This window comes from Coenobita brevimanus, chromosome 44 (assembly GCF_032717465.1).
Source record: "Coenobita brevimanus isolate Jiangsu-jjx chromosome 44, ASM3271746v2, whole genome shotgun sequence".
Classification (NCBI taxonomy): domain Eukaryota; kingdom Metazoa; phylum Arthropoda; class Malacostraca; order Decapoda; family Coenobitidae; genus Coenobita; species Coenobita brevimanus.
Window position 1 is genome coordinate 24741529 of NC_136997.1, and position 19049 is coordinate 24760577.

The 19049-nt window shown below is 42.5% G+C and overlaps 1 protein-coding gene across 1 annotated transcript; it reads right to left on the minus strand.

Annotated features, from left to right (window-relative positions):
* Positions 1 to 2203: 2203 nt before the first annotated feature.
* Mlc-c (Myosin light chain cytoplasmic) lies at positions 2204 to 16270 on the minus strand. Its single transcript, XM_080271079.1, has 5 exons — positions 16206 to 16270; positions 16064 to 16091; positions 12879 to 13019; positions 6160 to 6324; positions 2204 to 3455 (listed from the first exon to the last, which is right to left on the minus strand). The coding sequence occupies exons 1-5, from the start codon at positions 16206 to 16208 to the stop codon at positions 3349 to 3351; spliced, it is 444 nt and encodes a 147-aa protein (XP_080127205.1). The 5' UTR covers positions 16209 to 16270; the 3' UTR covers positions 2204 to 3348.
* Between the last annotated feature and the right edge of the window lie 2779 nt (positions 16271 to 19049).

Here is a 19049-nt window from a genome sequence, read left to right on the forward strand (position 1 = left end):
TATCGAGAGCAAGAAGCATGTAAGCAGACTAGTGAAGAGGAAAAAGGAGGAGGCAAATGATGATCTGCAAAGAAAAATGAATGTGAACTACTCTGAAAATAGGAAGTTATTTTGGAAAGAGGTGCGGAAATGTAGAAGTGAAAGCGAAAAGAAATGTGATAGTGTGAAGGATGCAGGTGGTAGGTTACTAACCCATGGAGATGAAGTAAGGACCAGATGGAAAGAATATTTTGAAAGCCTGATGAATGGGAATAGAGAGAGCAGAGCGGCTGTAAACATGATTGGTTTTGGGGGTGTGCAGAGATGGAATGCAGTGCAAGGAGATGTGACACTCGCACAGGTGAAGAGCACTGTGAAATGGTTGAAAAATGGGAAAGCAGCTGGGGTTGATGAGGTGTATGCAGAGATCCTTAGGCGTAGTGGAGAGAGTGGAATGAAGTGCTTGTTGGAGATATGTAAGAAGGCATGGGTGAGTGAAACTGTGCCTGCAGAGTGGAAAAAGGCTGTGATTGTGCCCCTGTACAAAAATAAAGGTGAGTGAAGTAGGTGCAAGAATTATCGTGGCATAAGTTTATTGAGTGTGGTAGGGAAGGTATATGGAAAAATTATTATAGAGAAAGGTTTTAAGAGAGATACCAGAAGTCCTAGTGAGTGATGAGCAGGGTGACTTTTGGAGTGGCAGAGGATGTGTGGATCGAGTATTTGCAGTGAGACAGCAGAGAAGGCTTGTGAGAAGGACCATAAGGTGTTTATGGCATTCATGGATCTGGAAAAAGCATACGACAAAGTAGACAGAGAGGGATTGTAGAAAGTTTTGTGCATGTATGATGTAGATGGTAAGCTGCTAGGAGCTGTCAAGCATCAGGGTTAATGGGCATCCAAGTGAATGGTTCATAATCGGTGTGGGCGCGCGACAAGGTTGTGTGACGTCCCCATGGTTGTTCAATATATATATGGATGAGATGATGAGGGAAGTGAAAACATGAGTAATGGAGAGAGAGATGGCGTTGGTAATGAATAGTGATGGGTGGAATATCTCAAATTTGTTGTATGCTGATGATGCAGTACTGCTTGCAAGTACCAGACAGGAAATTGGTAGGATGGTGTAGTTTTGCTGATGTCTGTGAGCGTCATGCCTTGAGAGTAAATGTTGAGAAGAGTAAAGTGATGGTTAATGAGAGAGAAGGTGACTCCCAGTGTGATGTTACAGTGAATGGAGAGAGACTGGAACTGGTGAGAGAGTTCAAATACCTGGGTACAGTGATAAGAAAGAGAGGAAAATGTGCAAAAGAAGTTGAAAACAGAGTGACACAATGAAGAAAAGTAGCTGGTGCAATGAAGGCCTTGATAAGAAACAGAGTCTTGAGTGTTGCAGCTGCACGAGGCTTACGTGAGGGAGTGTTAGTGTCAACTCTAATATATGCGTGTGAGACTATGGTGTGGCATGAAAATGAAAAGTCAAGAGTAAGAGCAGTGGAGATGGGACTGCTGAAGAATGTATGTGGAGTACAGAGGGTGGATAGGATAAGAAATAGTGTGATTCGTGAAAGATGTGGAGTGAAGAAGTCGGTGGACACCAGAATTGGAGAGTGTCCTGAGATGGTATGGTCATGTAGAAAGAATAGATAACAATAGAGTGGTGAAAAAGGTTTACCTGAGTGAATTTGAAGGAGGGAGGAGGCGAGGTAGGCCAAGGAGAAGATGGAGAGATGTGGTGAATGAGTGTTTGAGGAAGAGAGGTTTGGAAGTTGGTGAGACAAGGGAACTGACAAGAGATTGAGCTGGCTGGATGAATGTTGTGAGGAGAAATGCATGATCAGGGATTTTGGCACCCCTTGTGAGCATGGCAGCGTCCAGATTGACTCAACTGGATACGTTTGTGTGAAGCTGCAGAATGTGGTGAATGTTTTTTGGCATATCCGGTAAAGCCAGGATTCCAGGGGCTTGAATGATGAGTGAATGGAAGTGTGGCCTATTTGGACTGGGCAAGTTCATGCTGTCTGGACACTGCTACTCCTCACCCTGCCCTTCGGTGGGAAAGGAGGTCCGGATGATGATGATGATGATGATGACTCTCCATACAACCATACTCTCTAAGCTAAATGTCCTCTACCCAATTACCAACAGACTTCTCTCCTCTGCATCTATAAAGAATCACTTTACTTGAATCCTAACAATGTAAAATATAAAGCTTATAAACAAGTACTCTTCATATAAACTTTATTCTTTCTAACAAATATTATAGGCACATGTATATACCTTCTCTCTTGGCCATGGAATGCAAGTATAAATTTTCAGTTATAAACAGAGAGCAGGTGAAACATTTCATTTACTTTTTGAAAGGTAAATATATATGCTATACATTCGGCATCATATATAGCAATACAAGAAATTACCAAGCAAAGTAAAATATCATTAGTATGCATTAAAAAAGCCTACCAAAATGGTAGTTTCTAAGTACAAAATACTCTATATATGCACTTCTAAGGGAAGTAGAAATAATATAGTTTTGTATTAACAAGTTTTACATAATATAGCAAGGTCACAGGGAAAAAATTGATCTGAAAATAATGTATTATGAAGATGGGTAACATTTAAAACTGTTTAAATAATAAATAATAGAATAAGACAGGAAAAAGTGCAGACCACCCAAATGATGGTTGGCAAGATGGCTGACGAAAAAGAAGGGGTAAGATTTCGGGACCCAAGCATGGTGAAAATATGAAATGGATAGACAATCAGTAGACTTGACCTCCTCACCTCTATGATCTATTAGTCACTTGTTTTGGCTTATAAAAAGATAATTATATTCAACATAGTAAAGATATCTAGTACAGCACTAAATGAGTTAACACAGGCGATATTTAACCCCTCCAGTACAGTCTTTCCTTAACTGAATATAATCATCTGTAAACTGTCAGCAGTCAGAGCAGGTTATACAGGTAAGAATATGGCAACCTAAAAAAGTTGGTACAGACAGTCCACCTTCACATGGAAGACATGGTCAATCTTAGGTGACAGACAAGGGTATCAGTGCCCAAGACAGTGCGAGGTTAATGGCTTTCCACGAGATTTACCCCTCCAATACCATGACGTACTCTGTTCTTGTTACCACTAGACGATTTTATACTGCTTGAGAGACTTTTTGAATTGAGGGGGTTAGATGTAGCCTTCATTAACCCACTCACTGCCAGGCACCATTCCAGTGTTGAATAAAATTCTCCATAGGTAGCACAATTAATATATCATTGCAATGAAGGGGTTCAGGTGAAGGAATATTATAGAAAACAAGGTGAAACAAGTGCACTAGGTAGTTAGATACTTCTTGTACAATAGCACCAGGGTGGCCTAGGCATTGAGAACAAGGCGTACAAATTCCTCGTAGTTCACATTGCCCTGTGAGTCCTCTTGCCCAGCCAAGAGCTGCTCTACCTCCTCATCAGTCAGTTTCTCACCTGAGGACAGAAACATGAGAGATAACAGTAGTAACAGTCAATCTCACACTTCCCCCTTTTGGAGCATTGGGGTCTGGGGCAAAGCTACCAAAGACCAGAACATTTAAGGGTAGATCAATCAATGCCGCTGGTGGTACTTTACATAATAAACTTTTGGCCACCTTCTGAACAGTAACCGTAGCATGAAATCCACAGCCCATTCTGATCTGAGAGCTATTGATTGACCTATCCGATACAGTAATATGCCCTTACCAGGTATTTTTATTTTTGCTAATACCACATGATTTGGGAGACATCTTGTGAAAGGACTAATGGAGGCTATTTTTAACCCACCCCAATTCAGAAGTCACCTCTATGATAAACAAAGTCAGCTGAGGGCAAAAATACAATAAAAAATACATCATCACCGGGAAGGGGTTACGTACAACTACGTAAAATACAGCTGGAAAGAAGAAAAAATCAACATCATCATCCAGACCTCCTTACGTACAACTACGTAAAATACAGCTGGAAAGAAGAAAAAATCAACATCATCATCCAGACCTCCTTTCCAACCTCAAGGTGGGATGAGGTAGGGTCTGGAGGCAAAAGGAAATTTGACAGAATAATGTACAAACAGTCAATTACTGCTGCTACAGAGGGGAAAAAACATATAAAATCAGCAATGGAAGTGATTACAGTAAGACCTCACTATAACAGACTAATTGGGGCCCATGCCATTCCGAAAAATGCTAAATTCTGATAAAAGCGACATCCGGACTTGCCCCTCCTAACCCGGACTTCTTCTGATATACCAGACATTAGTCCGGATCGCTCTAATGGTTTTTAAACTTTTGACCACCACTGCAGTTCTGTATGGTGCTATAACTTCACAATATTAATCAAATGTTATAATATGTATAATAATACTGTACTGTATACTGATAAACATGACTTTTCTTTACCTTATTGTGGTGAACATAGCTGAAGCAGTCAGGCAGTCCGGACTGCTTCTGGCTTTATTGGATTTTTCCAATATACAGAACAGCATAGGAATTTAGTCCGGTAGCTCCTTGATTCTGATAAAAGTGAATTCCAGTCTATTGAAGTCCGTTCTATCAGGGTTTTACTGTATAATACTCTTTATTTCCGAGAGATAGGGGTGAAAGAATATTACCAACATGGCTATTACCTGCAGGTCACTGACCCTTCCATGGGACATCTCCAGCATTCTCTGTCTACCTATCTACTGCAAGACAATTTAATCCCATAAAGATATGACCAAAAACAAATCACTTCTACATCACTCTGGCCTCTGCCATTGATTGCCCTCCCTCCAACTCATATCCCCCTCTTGTACATGCCTGTTATCTCTCCACTTCATCCCTCCTCATCTGCCCCTCCAGTATTCTAATCAACCAAAATACCTGACAATTTAACTGAAATGAGCTTATGCCACAGAAGCCAATAGGGTTAATATTGCACTGCCGACATTAACCTTCTCAAGGTCAACTTAACTTTGGTCGGTACTCCAGTTAATGCCAAATTACTTTTTCAGCCTAAAGTGAGTCACAGAATCCTGAAAGTGTTAAAAGCTGACTATAAAGTGTGGAATGAGAGATTGCTGTATAATTTATTCACTTAAATCTGGGCTAGAGCTTCATCCTACTGCAGCTTATTTCACATACTACGATGTGCCATCTACCATAAGGGAAAGCCAGTTCCTGAATTGGTGTATATACTGTACTGTACCTGTAGGATGCCCACAGAAGCAGCTGCTTAACTGTTGTTGATGGGTCTGTTCCACCAAACAGACATCGGGTAAAGCAGTAAAAACTCTTGCCAAACATCATACCATTATACCTTCCTTTCTAAATTACTTGCATTACCTTTAATTTTTAATAAACTTTATTTAACCCCTAACAGGCAGGTGACGTTACATAACATCCGTGTGTGAGGAAGCAGGCGACGTTACACAACGTCCAGCCATTTTCGGACCAAATTTATTAGTGAAATTGGGTGATAAGGCATCTTTGTCACCTACTGTCCTGTCCTCTACTCTCCCAAGCCTTGAAACAAGTAAAATAGAATATACATACAGTACATAAGTTGTAGTGTTATTATTGTTCACGTAAAATAGTATATACATACGTAGGTTTTGTTATAAGTGTTCAAGCATAATAGAAAACACATACATAAAATTAAGATGTCAATGAATAGTGTAAAGAATGCATAAATGATAAATATAGTGTTCAGTGGTAAAGAGCAAGCAAACGAGTGAATAGTTTGCTAGCCTCGCCCCAGGCACGCCTGGTGATAAGCTGCCTGCTCGCACTCCTCCCTTGCTCCTCCTCTCCTCCTCCCACAGCCAGCAGAGACGTATTACCACGCACGTAACACCCCTTGCCTTTGTTTTTTATATATTTTCATCAATTTATGCATGTTTAGGCTTATTCCTTGATACATTATTTTTCCGAAAATATGCCGTCCCACACGGTCGTATAATTGACAAGTTGCCCGCCCATAAGGGGTTAAATCTCTAACATATCACACAGCCATATAGTCCTGATTAGTTTTACTGTGCTGGGTTCTGGGCATGGAAAACATGAACCAATTCACTTAGTAGTCTGTCTGTAATTTCCTATATAAGTCAGCAAGATATGGCTCATCAGAGTTAAAATGTACTAAAATGAGGCTGAATTAGCCTATCACTTGCAAACCTTACCAAGGTGTGTCATGAGATGGCGTAGCTCAGCTGAGGAAATGTAGCCATTCCCATCCTTGTCAAAATGACGGAGTCCCTCAATAAAGTCATCAGCTGTATCAACCGGGCGTTGGCGAGAGATGGTCTGCATGATGGGCAGGAACACCTCAAAGCTGATCCTTTCATCTGTAATGACACACTGGATAATCAGTACAGGCATACCCCAGTTTAATAATGTATTTGGTTAGGTAAAACCCCATCGTTAGGCTGGGTATCATATATCAGGGTACTTTTAACATGTAAAGTAATGGGGTGTGTTTACCAGCCTTAGGTTTCCCCTCAAATCAAGTCCAAAACCCACCCAAATGAGCCCCAAAACAAGTTTAAAGCCAATCTAAATGGCCTAACAGCTGTCAAAGAAGCTAAACCTAACACTTGTAAATAACTCACTAAATCAACAATAAAATCTGAAAGTCGTCAAATATGTCTGGAAAAAATCAAGTGTAGTAAATTGTACCCCAAAATGACGTTCACCCCACCTATGGCTAAAACACATTAATCTAAGTCTAAAAACAATTTGTAAATCAACCTAAACACACAATTTTAGTCTAAAATATCATCAAAATTTGTAAAAATCATAACCTGTCATTAATCCGTGGATTGCACAATTACTTTTTTTCTCCCACCCCATGGTGCACAAAAAAAAAGGAAAGTTTTTTTTTTTTTTTTTTTTTTTTTTTTTATAACCTGAAGTTAAACATCCAGGGCATCATCTGGTGAAAAGAAAAAAAATCTCTCTCTCTCTCTCTGTCTTTGCATTGCGCCATGCGTAAGTTTGCTAGGGGTCGAGTTGTTTACAGTGATGATGACCAGCACAGCCCGAGCTGTGGCCCACAAAACGACGCTATCCAGCCTAAGCTGTGGCTTGCAATCCATGGGTTAAACCAGATTCCATCTCACAGGGCAACAGCCATCCACACTATGAGTTCTGATTACAAGCAGGTCAATCTCAGAAAGAGTGGGTAGAACTGTTCCAGTGAAGAAAAAAAAAAAAAAACTTCACACACTCCATACCATACCACGTCACCCACTGTCTTCTGCCAGTTCTTTTACTTCGTGATTGCACCTTTAGTTCTCATCACTCCATTACACATACTACCACACCAAACTATCTTTTCCACACCCATACTACTACATCTTCTCAAATAAAAATCCTTTTCACCATGCTAATCAGCCTGTCTCTCATACGAAAAAATACCATACTTTCTACCTCTGAATCAATACACTCTTCTTACTGGGATGTATACAGATCCTTCATTCTTATGGCCGATGAAGAGGGGGTGAGGAGCCTAAGCTAGCCCCACTTCTAGGGTTATGAGTACCAGTACATGAAAGAAGCTTAGGAAACTGTTACCTCTCTTAACACTGAGAGGACTTATTTCTTTAGCTTGTTACATTACAGAAAAATTGTATGCTGCAAGTGTGAAATGTGTCCTACTTCATGATAGTGAAACTTGGCCAATAAAGGAGGATGTGCTCAGGATCAGGTGTACATATGGTCAGATTAATGTGTGCTGCTTCTAGGAATGGCGAGAACTGCAAAAGGGAGAATTGTGAATGAGTAGCTGATAAAAGGCTGAAAAATGAAGGCAATGGTGCTGTGATGTGTAAGGTAAGATTAGGGCAGTTTAGACGTGGAGAAAATGAAGGATGAAAATTTGGAGAAAATATGTGGTCGGTACAGCATCAAGGGGAAGATCTACGAAGATCTGGGACAGGGTTCTACTATATGACCTAAGGATTAACAGACTGAACAGAAACATTACCTGAGAGAGATGCGATCAAATAACAAGGTTGACAAAAACAAGCATGAACACTGGATCAAGAATGTATCAGTGCATAATTTGTGTGAAACAATCTGACCCTACAGACAATGGCTACTGCACAATTCCAGATCATTTTACCCTATGCTGTACAATTGGTTTCTTAAGGATGGAAGCTATATCTTTTGCCTGATACTTCTTCGTCAGTACTGTCAGCACGTTTCGTTTCGTTTCGTTTTTAGAGGCTCCAACATGCTTGCATGTGTCGGCCTTGGTCACCTAATGGCGGCTCTCCATGCTGCACGATCCATTGCAGCCTCCCTGTTCAGTCCCTTAACCCTGAGGTCACACTTAATGACCTCGTCCCATGTATTTCTCGGTCTACCCCTCACAACTCCACCCCCAATATTAACACTTCTCACTTTCCTCACCCAATTATCATCCCCCATCCTCTCCACATGTCCAAACCATCTCAATCTACCTCTCCTCATCACAACACCAATACACTCCAGTCCCATCCTACCTCTCAACTCTTCCATTGTAAACCCAGCCCCTCCAGGCCTTAGACTCAGGGACGCACTGCACATCCACCTAATCATTGTCATTTCTGTACGTCTGAGCCGGCAAATATCTTCCTCCTTCACTGCCCAGGTCTCACTACCATACAGCATTACACTCCTAACACATGCTGCATATAAAGACCCCTTAGCACGTAGGGAGAGTCCTCTCAATGTCAGGAGAGGCAAGAACTCCCTGAACTTCTTCCAATCACTTCTCACCCTAGCCAAAGAGCTAGCTCCAGCCCCACCTCCAGCACACAACATGTCTCCCAAATACCAAAACTCTTCCACACACTCAAGAGATTCACCAGCAAGTTCAATTCTTTCACATCTGACAATCTCCACCTGCTCTCCCCAAGATGCCGTACACATAAAATCAGCATTATCTCGCAGTCTACCTCTGATACCACTACATCTCTTATGCACCCATTTATCACAAACACCGCACAAGATAGAATTACTTCCCACGCCCTTGTGGCAAACTGCACATGGCCACTCTCCCTTGTCTTTGACAGTACCGCCACCAACCCTAGATATCATCACTTGTTTTATCTACATTTACCATTAAACCCTTGTGCCCCATACCATCTCTCCACTTCCTAAACCTTTCCTCCGCCTCCCTTTCGTTCTCTGCAATCAACACCAAATCATCAGCATACAACAACTCCCACAGGAGTCCGTTTCTAAAGTCACGTGAAAGGGCTTCAAGTACCATGATAAACAACATGGGACTCAAGACTGACCCCTGATGCACACCAACATTCACGGAAAACTCATCACTTAACCCTTTAACCGCGGGTATTGTTTTGCCCCGACTGGCCTCTCCCGCGGGGGTTTCAGCCAAAATGTAAACAAACTTTAAACCTTTATAACTCTGCACAGAATTAATCTAGAACAAAAAATAAGGTACCATTAGAAAGTACTAACCTTCGGCTTTGCAATGATGTAGGTTTCATGATTTCGTTGACTATCACTGGATGGGCAGTGCCGTTAGAAGTGAGCGATCTAAAATCACTATTTTTCGCTCACACACCATCACCTTCGCTCACACATCATTACCAAATGCCAACCTCATTCTGATAATAATACTATAAACATATATGAACACTGCACATACGATAAACACCCACTCTGTGTTCACTGAGGCAGGTAAAAGGCACTGTAATTGCCTGCACTTCACTGCCACATCAGCGGTGTTGTAATCACTATTTTTCGTTCACACACCATTACCAAATGCCAACCTCATTCTGATAATAATACTGTAAGCATATATGAACACTGCACATACGATAAACACCCACCCTGTGTTCACTGAGGCAGGTAAAAGGCACTGTAATTGCCCGCACTTCACTGCCACATCAGCGGTGTTGTAATCACTATTTTTCGCTCACACACCATTACCAAATGCCAACCTCATTCTGATAATAATACTATAAACATATATGAACACTGCACATACGATAAACACCCACTCTGTGTTCACTGAGGCAGGTAAAAGGCACTGTAATTGCCTGCACTTCACTGCCACATCAGCGGTGTTGTCACTCACACAGCTGGACAGATACTGATGCGTGTTGGTCAGGGGTGGGGTGGGGGGACCGGGGGGTGGGAGGTGGGGGCCCAGGGGGTGGGAGGAGGGAGGTGGGGGTCGGCTGGAGTGAAAGAACTTAATAGCTACTCTCCCTTGAAACAATTGGCGCACGGAAAAAACGCGGGGTATTCAAAATATTCACAAACATTCGAGAATGACACCCGCGGTTTGGTCCAGTTTTTGCAGTGTCATTCTGAGATGACACCCGCGGTTAAAGAGTTAAATCTCCATTCACTCTTACTTGGGTGTGAGCACCCACATACATAGCCATAACCACCCTAACCAGCCACTCCTCCAAGCCAAGCTTTCTCATTGCCCACTTCACCACCTCTCTAGGGACTCTGTCAAAGGCCTTTTCCAAATCAACAAAAACAAAATAAAGATCCCTTCTCCTACCAATATATTTTTCCTGAAGCTGTCGAACAATGAATATAGCATCAGTGGTCCCCCTACCTGGCATAAGCCCAAACTGCATCTTATCAATATTCACTCTTTCTCTAATTATACCTTCTAAAACTCTCTCCATTACCTTCATTATCTGATCTAAAAGCTTTTTACATCTATAATTTCCTCTTTCCAGGGCATCACCCTTCCCTTTATACACATTTACAATTACACTCTTCAGCCAATCATCTGGGACAACACACTCATAAATAATCCAATTAATCAGGTCAGTGACTAAACTCACCCCTATATCGCCTGCGGCCTTCAACATTTCGGCAGTCAACCCAGACACACCTGCTGCCTTCCCCACCCTCATCCTGCCTATTGCCTCACTCACAGTAGCAGTATCAAAGGCCAAGGGCCAGACACTGGATCTGCTGGCTCCAAACCCTCCCTGTCCCAGTCAAACTTCTCATTCAACAACCGGTTATAATGCTCTCTCCATGCATCTTTTATATCCTCACTGTTCACCACTACCCTTCCTTCATCATTCTTCGCACACTGCTCACCTATTATATCACGATTATCTCTCTTCACTTGACCTGCCACCCTAAATATACATGGTAATCCCTCCATTATCTGGATGTCCATTATCTGAACAATCCATTACCCAGGCACTGTGATCTGGCCGTATTAAACCATTATACGTACATTTTTCATTTTATCTGGACAAAATGCTTGAGTCAGGGTGGAAATTACAATTGCGCGAACATTTTCGCCCACCCAGGCCGGAGTACTGTAGCCCAATGGCACTGCGCTGTCTGGCTCAGCAGTTCACCCAGCATCTGCTAGAGACCCCCCTCAATCATTCCCAGTTCCCATCCAGCAACTGCGAAGTGAACAGCTCCCCTCGAACAGTTATTATGGCAGTTCACGTGGTGGCTTTTGTGGTTGGTCCCTACCTGCTCCAGACTCATCAGGGTACGCAACTAGACCACACGGGATGTACTGTGCAGTGCAACAGCTTTGCCAGTGGTAGTGTAACAGTCAAAGTCAAGAAGCTAGCAGGTTATTCAGCACGATGCCCTGCAAGGAATTGTAAGTGTTGACGCTGATTTTATTCTAGCTTACTGTGCTGTACCATGACTTATTCTATTTTACCATGATTTTACTCCATTTTACCATTATGTTGTGTGTGCCCAATGCATTTTTCTTGTGTGGCCATTTTTTTTCATGTCACTGCAGGGTATGGTCTTGCAGTGGTGACTGCTTGTCTGTGGCTGATGGTTAGCTTGACCATGGTACTTGCTTGGCTGTGGTTTATAGGTTTGCTTAGTGCTTGACCAGATAGAGTCGTGTTAAACAACAGGAACAAGTGTTGTGCTATGTGCTGTAGTGGGCCTTTTACAATGGCTTTCAAATTTAGAATATGTACGAAGGGGGGGGAGGCCTAGGATGAGATGGAGGGATGGGGTGGAGAGGTATATGAGAGAGGGGGGTGTGAGTTGGGAGCAGGGCAGTGAAATGGCGGGGGACAGCGCGACTTGGAGGCGATTTGTTTGTGGCCACCCCAAACGGGATTGAGGCGTCTGGCAATAGATAGATAGATAGACGAAGGGGGGTCAGGGGAGAAGTCCATTATCAGGATGGACCCACTTCTAAAACATGCCATTTTCTCTATTACATCAGATAATCGAGGGATTACTGTATTCAAATGACAACAGATAAAATACCTCAGAACATCAGGAGTTATAACGATCATTCAGGATATAACTGGACCCCTCCTGCAAGATACTTTTTAAAATCCAGTGTACACTTGGACCAGAAAGTATCAGTGCACTGCGGGTCTGATGCCATCCGAAATGATTTGACCATGCAGCACTGACAGCCCGTTAACACCTGTATATATTATAACATTTATGGCCATTTCCTACTCATTATGAAGGACACAAGAATTATATCTGATATAGCTGTCATCTATCGTCTGGGATGCCTGTGTGTGGGAGGATAGAGTCGCAATTTCCAGTTCCCTTTGTTCCATGTCATAATACTTAACACATATACTGGTACCGCACCGATACTTTTTGGTGTGAGTGTACAATGCCTTTCAAAATTAAATACAGTATTTATATATTATCCCAACCAACCCAAGCAACCCTCATACATGTATATTTATTGTCTTCCTTGTACTGCTTTCATCTTTTCAAGCTCCTTAGGCTACAGAATATCATAATGCTCATAGCTACCCACAGAGAACGCTGCAGGTCGGTACTAACTCCCATGAAGACCACTTGCAGTCTCTACAGCCTACTCATTTTCTATTCCACACAAAAAATACTACATAACAATGATTTGTACAGACTGCCTGATTCAGCTGCTGACCTGGCCTATGTTGGTGTGAGAGCTTCTTTACATCAGACTCGGTGGGGTTCTGGCCCAGGGCACGAAGAACCTCTCCTATCTGAGATACCTGGATCTTTCCATCACCCTTCTGGTCAAAAATGCCAAAAGCTTCCTGGAACTCTGAATGGGAAGAAACAGAGTGATTAGAAAAACATGTGAGTACCTGTAACATTAAAAAAATTAATTCAGAATCAGTCATCATACGAAAGTACTGAAAATTCGGGACATGGCATTGGAAGATACAATATATAAAAAGGCCTTACATTTGTCCCTCACTATTCACTGCAGTTGGGTAAAACAGACCCCTATAAACAGGGAACTTCCAAGAATAACGAAACCCCTACTGAGGGGCTCATACAGCCATAAGTTTCTTATGTGACTGCCTAAATACCCTTCACAGTACTGTACTGGGTACCGGTACCCCAAAACATCAGCAGACATTTTAATATACTTGTTTATAAGGTATCTTCATATGGTTTAACAGCACAGGCTAAAAATTCCAAAATACATTTAAACCTAATGTAGTCTGAGATACTAGTTACGGGCAATTAACAATTGAATAACTAATATCTGATATCGAGAATCTGTAAACTGTGAGGGACGACTATTGTGCTGAACAGCTACTGTCAAATAATTTTCTATTTTTAGGTAGCTAGATCACTCCCCACCCCTTTCCATACCTCTGAAATACCAGTTGGCATGAATTTCCAGTTTATCATTTTTCTGTTTCTAAATATTGCTGCTGGTAAATAAATTTAAAAAATCATCCATAACCATTCACTTACAAGAAGTAAACTTTAATAAAAATTTTTTGATGAAACTGCAGGACAGCTCACATGCATATAAAATCTATACTGTATATAATTTTATTTTCTTCTCAACAAACTATAAGGAAATTATCATTAAGACAGCTTTAAAAAATTGAGGAAAAAAAAAAAAAGTTTAATTTTGAGATATCAATTAAAAAACCACCAACTGTACATGCAAACTGTGGCAAGCAGTTATCTGCCATGTTGGACTTTAGGCTGATTCGATTCCAAAGTCAATCCGTCACTAACTGTTCACCCATACTAACTTACCATAATCTAATATGACCTAACCAAAACTAAACCTACTGTATCTATCTATCGCCAGACGCCATAATCCCGCAAGGGGTGGCCATTTGACTTTGAGTTATTTGTTTTACAGGGAGGGGCACTAACCCTCCACCAACCCACTTGTTGACACGTGGAGAGCACGCATGGTTATATGGTTACCACCCAGCGCTGTAAATAGTTCCTTGGCTTACAGGAAACCATTTGGCTTGTCACTCAATGTAAAGCCACCTGCAAAGGAAAGAAAAGCAATAAGAGGCGACAGGAAAGATGGGAGAAATAGGAAGAGAGGAGAGCAGGCACAGAAAAAGAATGATAAAGGCTAAGGACGAAGTAGGCAGCACTACATCAAGTGAGTGGATGATGGTCGCCACCACCTACCACAGAAAACTAAGTCAACAAAATCAAACTTAATTTACCCTAACCTAAGCTACCTGAATGATTTAGGGATGAATGAGTTTCAGATTCAAATCAACCCATTACCTGATGTAGGACGCCACTGAGAACATCAACAAAACTTTATGCTTTTGCATAACCGTTTCACAGAATTTGGGCATCATGAATGAATTATACAATCTTTTGTAACACAAATGATATTTCTGCAGAATCTGGGTGTCAAATGAATTTACATTTATAGATGATAATACTTGCAATAAAATTTTCATCACTTGTTAGAGGAAGCACTCCTGCGGTTTGTCCAAAATTTTCAGTTAGCTACTGCCTCAGATGCCTGCGACAGTGTATATATACCACCTCGTGACATGAATGTGTCGGTGCATTCTAACCTAACTGGGGACTTCACCTTGGGCATACCACAAGAGAGCTCCATTTAACAAATTATTAAAATTTTATGACAAGGATTATCTTTCTTAATCGTAAATTCATTCATAACGCCAAGATTCCGTGAAAATATCATTTATGATATTAAGGAATGATTAATTCATTCATGACACCCAAAATAACATGTTAAGAGAACGATGTTAGATTTGCTGATGCTGGCCGTGGCACCCTACAGAGGGAAATAAGGTCAATTTGGACCCGTGACCCTTTCATCCCCAAATCATTCAGGTTAGTTAGGTTAGGTTTGGTTGGATTACGTTAGGGTAACCAATTACCGACAGATTAACTCGGGACAAATCAACCTAAAAGTCCAACATGGAAGGTGGTCGCCTGCCACAGTTTTCAAGTAAAACTGGTGGTTGATACAACCGTAAAAAAAAATATGCATGGGAGCTCTTCTGCAGTTTCATCCTTCACCACCATACCTCCCATAATTTTATCCATGTAGGACAGTCACAAGTTACACCTTACTTGAAAGTCCCCAGTGCCTATCAGGCCAATACCTCTTAACTCATACCAGCACTAAAAAACCTGCGAAAGACAGACACCAGCATCATGCCTGTAATGCCATGAACTACTCCCAGTACAACTATCATAAAAACTAACTGCACAAAGTGACACTATTTGAACCCTACATTTATCATAAACTTCAAAGCCCCCTTCCCCTTCTCCCCTTTTAGTGGGCCAAGATTGTATGACATGGGGTTACATATTCTTTCTACTATAGTACATTTGATATTAGTTTTGGCACAATGCTTATAGGGACAGAAGAATGAGGACAACCATACTTGCAAAAACGGTGGGAAACTTAATGATTATCTTTCCTGCCATCCCAAATATTTGCTGATCAGGCGAGAGCTACTTGGTAAATTTGCCACAATGGAACTTCGCTTTTAGGCCTAAATCTCGCTCCAAAAAATTTTCTCCAAAATTCAGATGAAGCAGCATAAGTACACTCATGGTTTCTACCCTCACATAAACAAATATTACGAAACAGTGTACGGTACCGGTAATGGTGTACAGCACCAATCCAACAACAGTAAGGTAATCATTTTCCTCAAACAACGCACCCCCATGATATATTCAAGTCAGGATCGAACCTGCAGGTGCTTATGCTAAAAGTTAACTAGCATAAAATTCATATCTTAGACACAGTTTAAGAGTGCCAATATGAAGTGACCGGTGCCACACCCTCTTGACACTGAGTCATCCTCTAGTCCCACTACTCACCGTTGATCTGGTCCTCGGTGAAGGCAGCCTGAAAGAGATGCAAAATCATAAATGATAGCACATCTCACCTTTAAACATATAACATATGCACAAATTAAAACACTTGCAACAAGCTATAAGGCATAAAATGCGAGATACTTGCCATGTTCACTGTTTTGTTGACACACTGCTTATCCAGCACTCGACTCTACCAGACTGAACTCTCGCGGGGTAGTGCCTCGTCTTTTTAAAATATTGCAACGCACTTTCTCTCCTGTGTTGTTGTCGTTACAGTATACTCTATTCATTTGACCTTACAATCACAATAACAAATATTTTCGTGGGAAGAAAACGCTTTGAAATTTAGAAACTATTAGTAAAGTGCCAGCAGGTGGAAAGTATTGGAACTCGATGATGACATTGCCCTGGAGTCCCCACAGCTGACCTGGGAAAAAGAAAGTGAATACATGTAGGACGCAATCTGTTGATGCTACACTCTTAAAACAGCTCATGTATTCTTTCTTAATATTGTATAGTCTTCAGCAGAAGGCTAACGGCTGAATACCAGGTCTCTGATTAATATAATTTTAATCACTCAAGCTCCATAAATTCCCTTCCATATTTGGCTGCGCATCAGCTCTAGATAATGTGCCTCAAGAGCTCAGCGTGGCACTTACGACGCAACTCGAGAGAGACCAAGTTACTGCGTTTTGCTGAGAGAGAGAGAGAGAGAGAGAGAGAGAGAGAGAGAGAGAGAACATCTTGGTTTAGATAGGGAGAGGTATTATCACTTATATTTGCAACTATGGCACGGTCATGTGCAAATTATATATATATATATATATATATATATATATATATATATATATATATATATATATATATATATATATATATTAGGACTAAGAGATGTAGATTAACAAGAAATCACACTCTGTTTACATTTAGGCTGAATAAAAGCATGCAGATTCCAGTTGGATACATCTAAGTGCCTAATAATATTAAAATATCGAGCACAGATGTTCCCTGAAGGTTCTGATTTGCTGTAGGTTTCGAACACGAGTGACGTCAGCAGGTATGATTCACCGATGCAGTTGCGTGCCCACCTGTGACCTACCGCGCACCTGTCTCTCACTTCCTTAATTATAATTACTGTTTTGTGGCATCCGGGGAGTTATAATGTTAAGTCTCTCGGGTATCATTTCAGCGACTTCGTTTCCAATTTATTTTTGTTATTCTAATGCTAGGGGAAAAAGGCCCGACTTCTCGGTCCTAAAACTCCTAACGCGTAGCGGGGTTCCTAAAATGCCCGCCGTGCCCGCCGCAGGACCTCCCACCTCACCACCCCCCACACCACCACCGAGCCGCCACCCCACCACCACCCCAGGAGGACACACTGGTGAGGTTAGTGACCCCGGGCAAGAGGGTCATCAGGGCATCACGGCCCTGAGCCCCTATTCCCCGCAAGTGCCCCAACCCCAGGTGATCAGGGGAACTGAACTACTGTGCGGGCGGAGCAGTGATCGACAGTATAGGGGTGGGACTGAAGTTAAATCAGTCCCAGGTAACACCGTATTGACGGCTTTGTTACACCCTCTAGGGCAGGAGGCCCAAGGGCAGGAGGCCCAAGGCTACGGCCTAACCAAAAGTAAAAAGAGACAGATAAACCTAGGCTACGGCCTAATAGAGTGTGAAAAGGGGAAGGCGACCCCAGGCTCCGGCCTTAACACACCAGGGAGAGAGAGTTGCCCTAGTGCATCCCTCTCCTGCTGTTCTTCGGCTCCGACCAGAATACGAACCAGGGTAAGGAGCCCCTGCTGCCGTACGTGTAGCCTAGTACTTCCCTATTACGGAAGCGACACCCCGTGGACGGTACCCAGCCGCAGCGTGTGGGCGAACCAGTTCGCCCGGTAGTTGTCTTCCTTACGGGCAGACACTCGGCTCCGGCCGGGGCACGTACCAGGGTAGAGAATGCCCTGAAGGTAGGATCAGTCCGTATTGGAGAGAGTGCGGCCTCTATGTCCCTCCCTCCGGCTTGTCTCCTACTACGGGAGGAACACCACGCCGGCGGTACCCTGCCGAGGCGAAAGGGCGACACCAATCACCCTATAGGTGTACCCCATACACCGGGCAAGTTCACGGCTGCAGCCAAGGTGTGAAATAGGGGAAAGAGATCCCCGGCTCCGGCCTCCAGACACACTCGAGAGACCACGGGCAACGTGAGTCCTCCTCTAGCCTCTTTCCCTTCGAGGAACCCTTCGTCGAAATCCGGGAATATAGCCCCGGACGAAACATTAGAGTTTTTTTTTTATGCGAGGAAGAAGGAACCAAAGGCCATGAGCCCGCAGTAACAGTTCCCTCCAAGAGAAAAACAAAATACAATATAGAGCCAAATTCAAGATCCGATCATTTTGAGATGCCTGGACACACTGTGTTTGAAAGACTGGAGATCATAGGCAGCAGGAAATACAGACAGAGGAAGACAGTTCCAGAGCTGACCTGTTGCATAAATGAAAGACTAGGAGTAACGGTTAACTCTTGCATTAGAGAGTTGGACAGAAAAAAGGATGAGAGTTTGCTGCCAGACGGGTGCTACGCGCCCGTCGTAGAGGTGGAGGAATGCAAGCAGACAGTTCAGAGGAGCAGTGACCATTAAAGTAGCGATAGAAAAGAGATAAAGATGCAACAGTGCGGCGAAGAGACAGAGGTTGAAGGGAGTCAGTAAGAGGAGGAGAGTTAATAAGACGAAAAGCCTTTGACTAAACCCTATTGAGAAGAGCTGTATGTGGGGAGCCTTCCCACACATGAGAGTTGTACTCCACACAGGGGCGGATAAAACCCCTGTATAGAGTCAACAATTGCGCAGGGGTAAAGAAAGAGCAGAGTCGGCTTAGCACACCCAATCTCTTGGAAGCAGATTTTACAAGAGATGTAATATGATCTTTCCAAGATAAGTCCCTAGTAAATGAAACCCCAAGCATGTTCAAGGATGATGCAGGATTAAGCT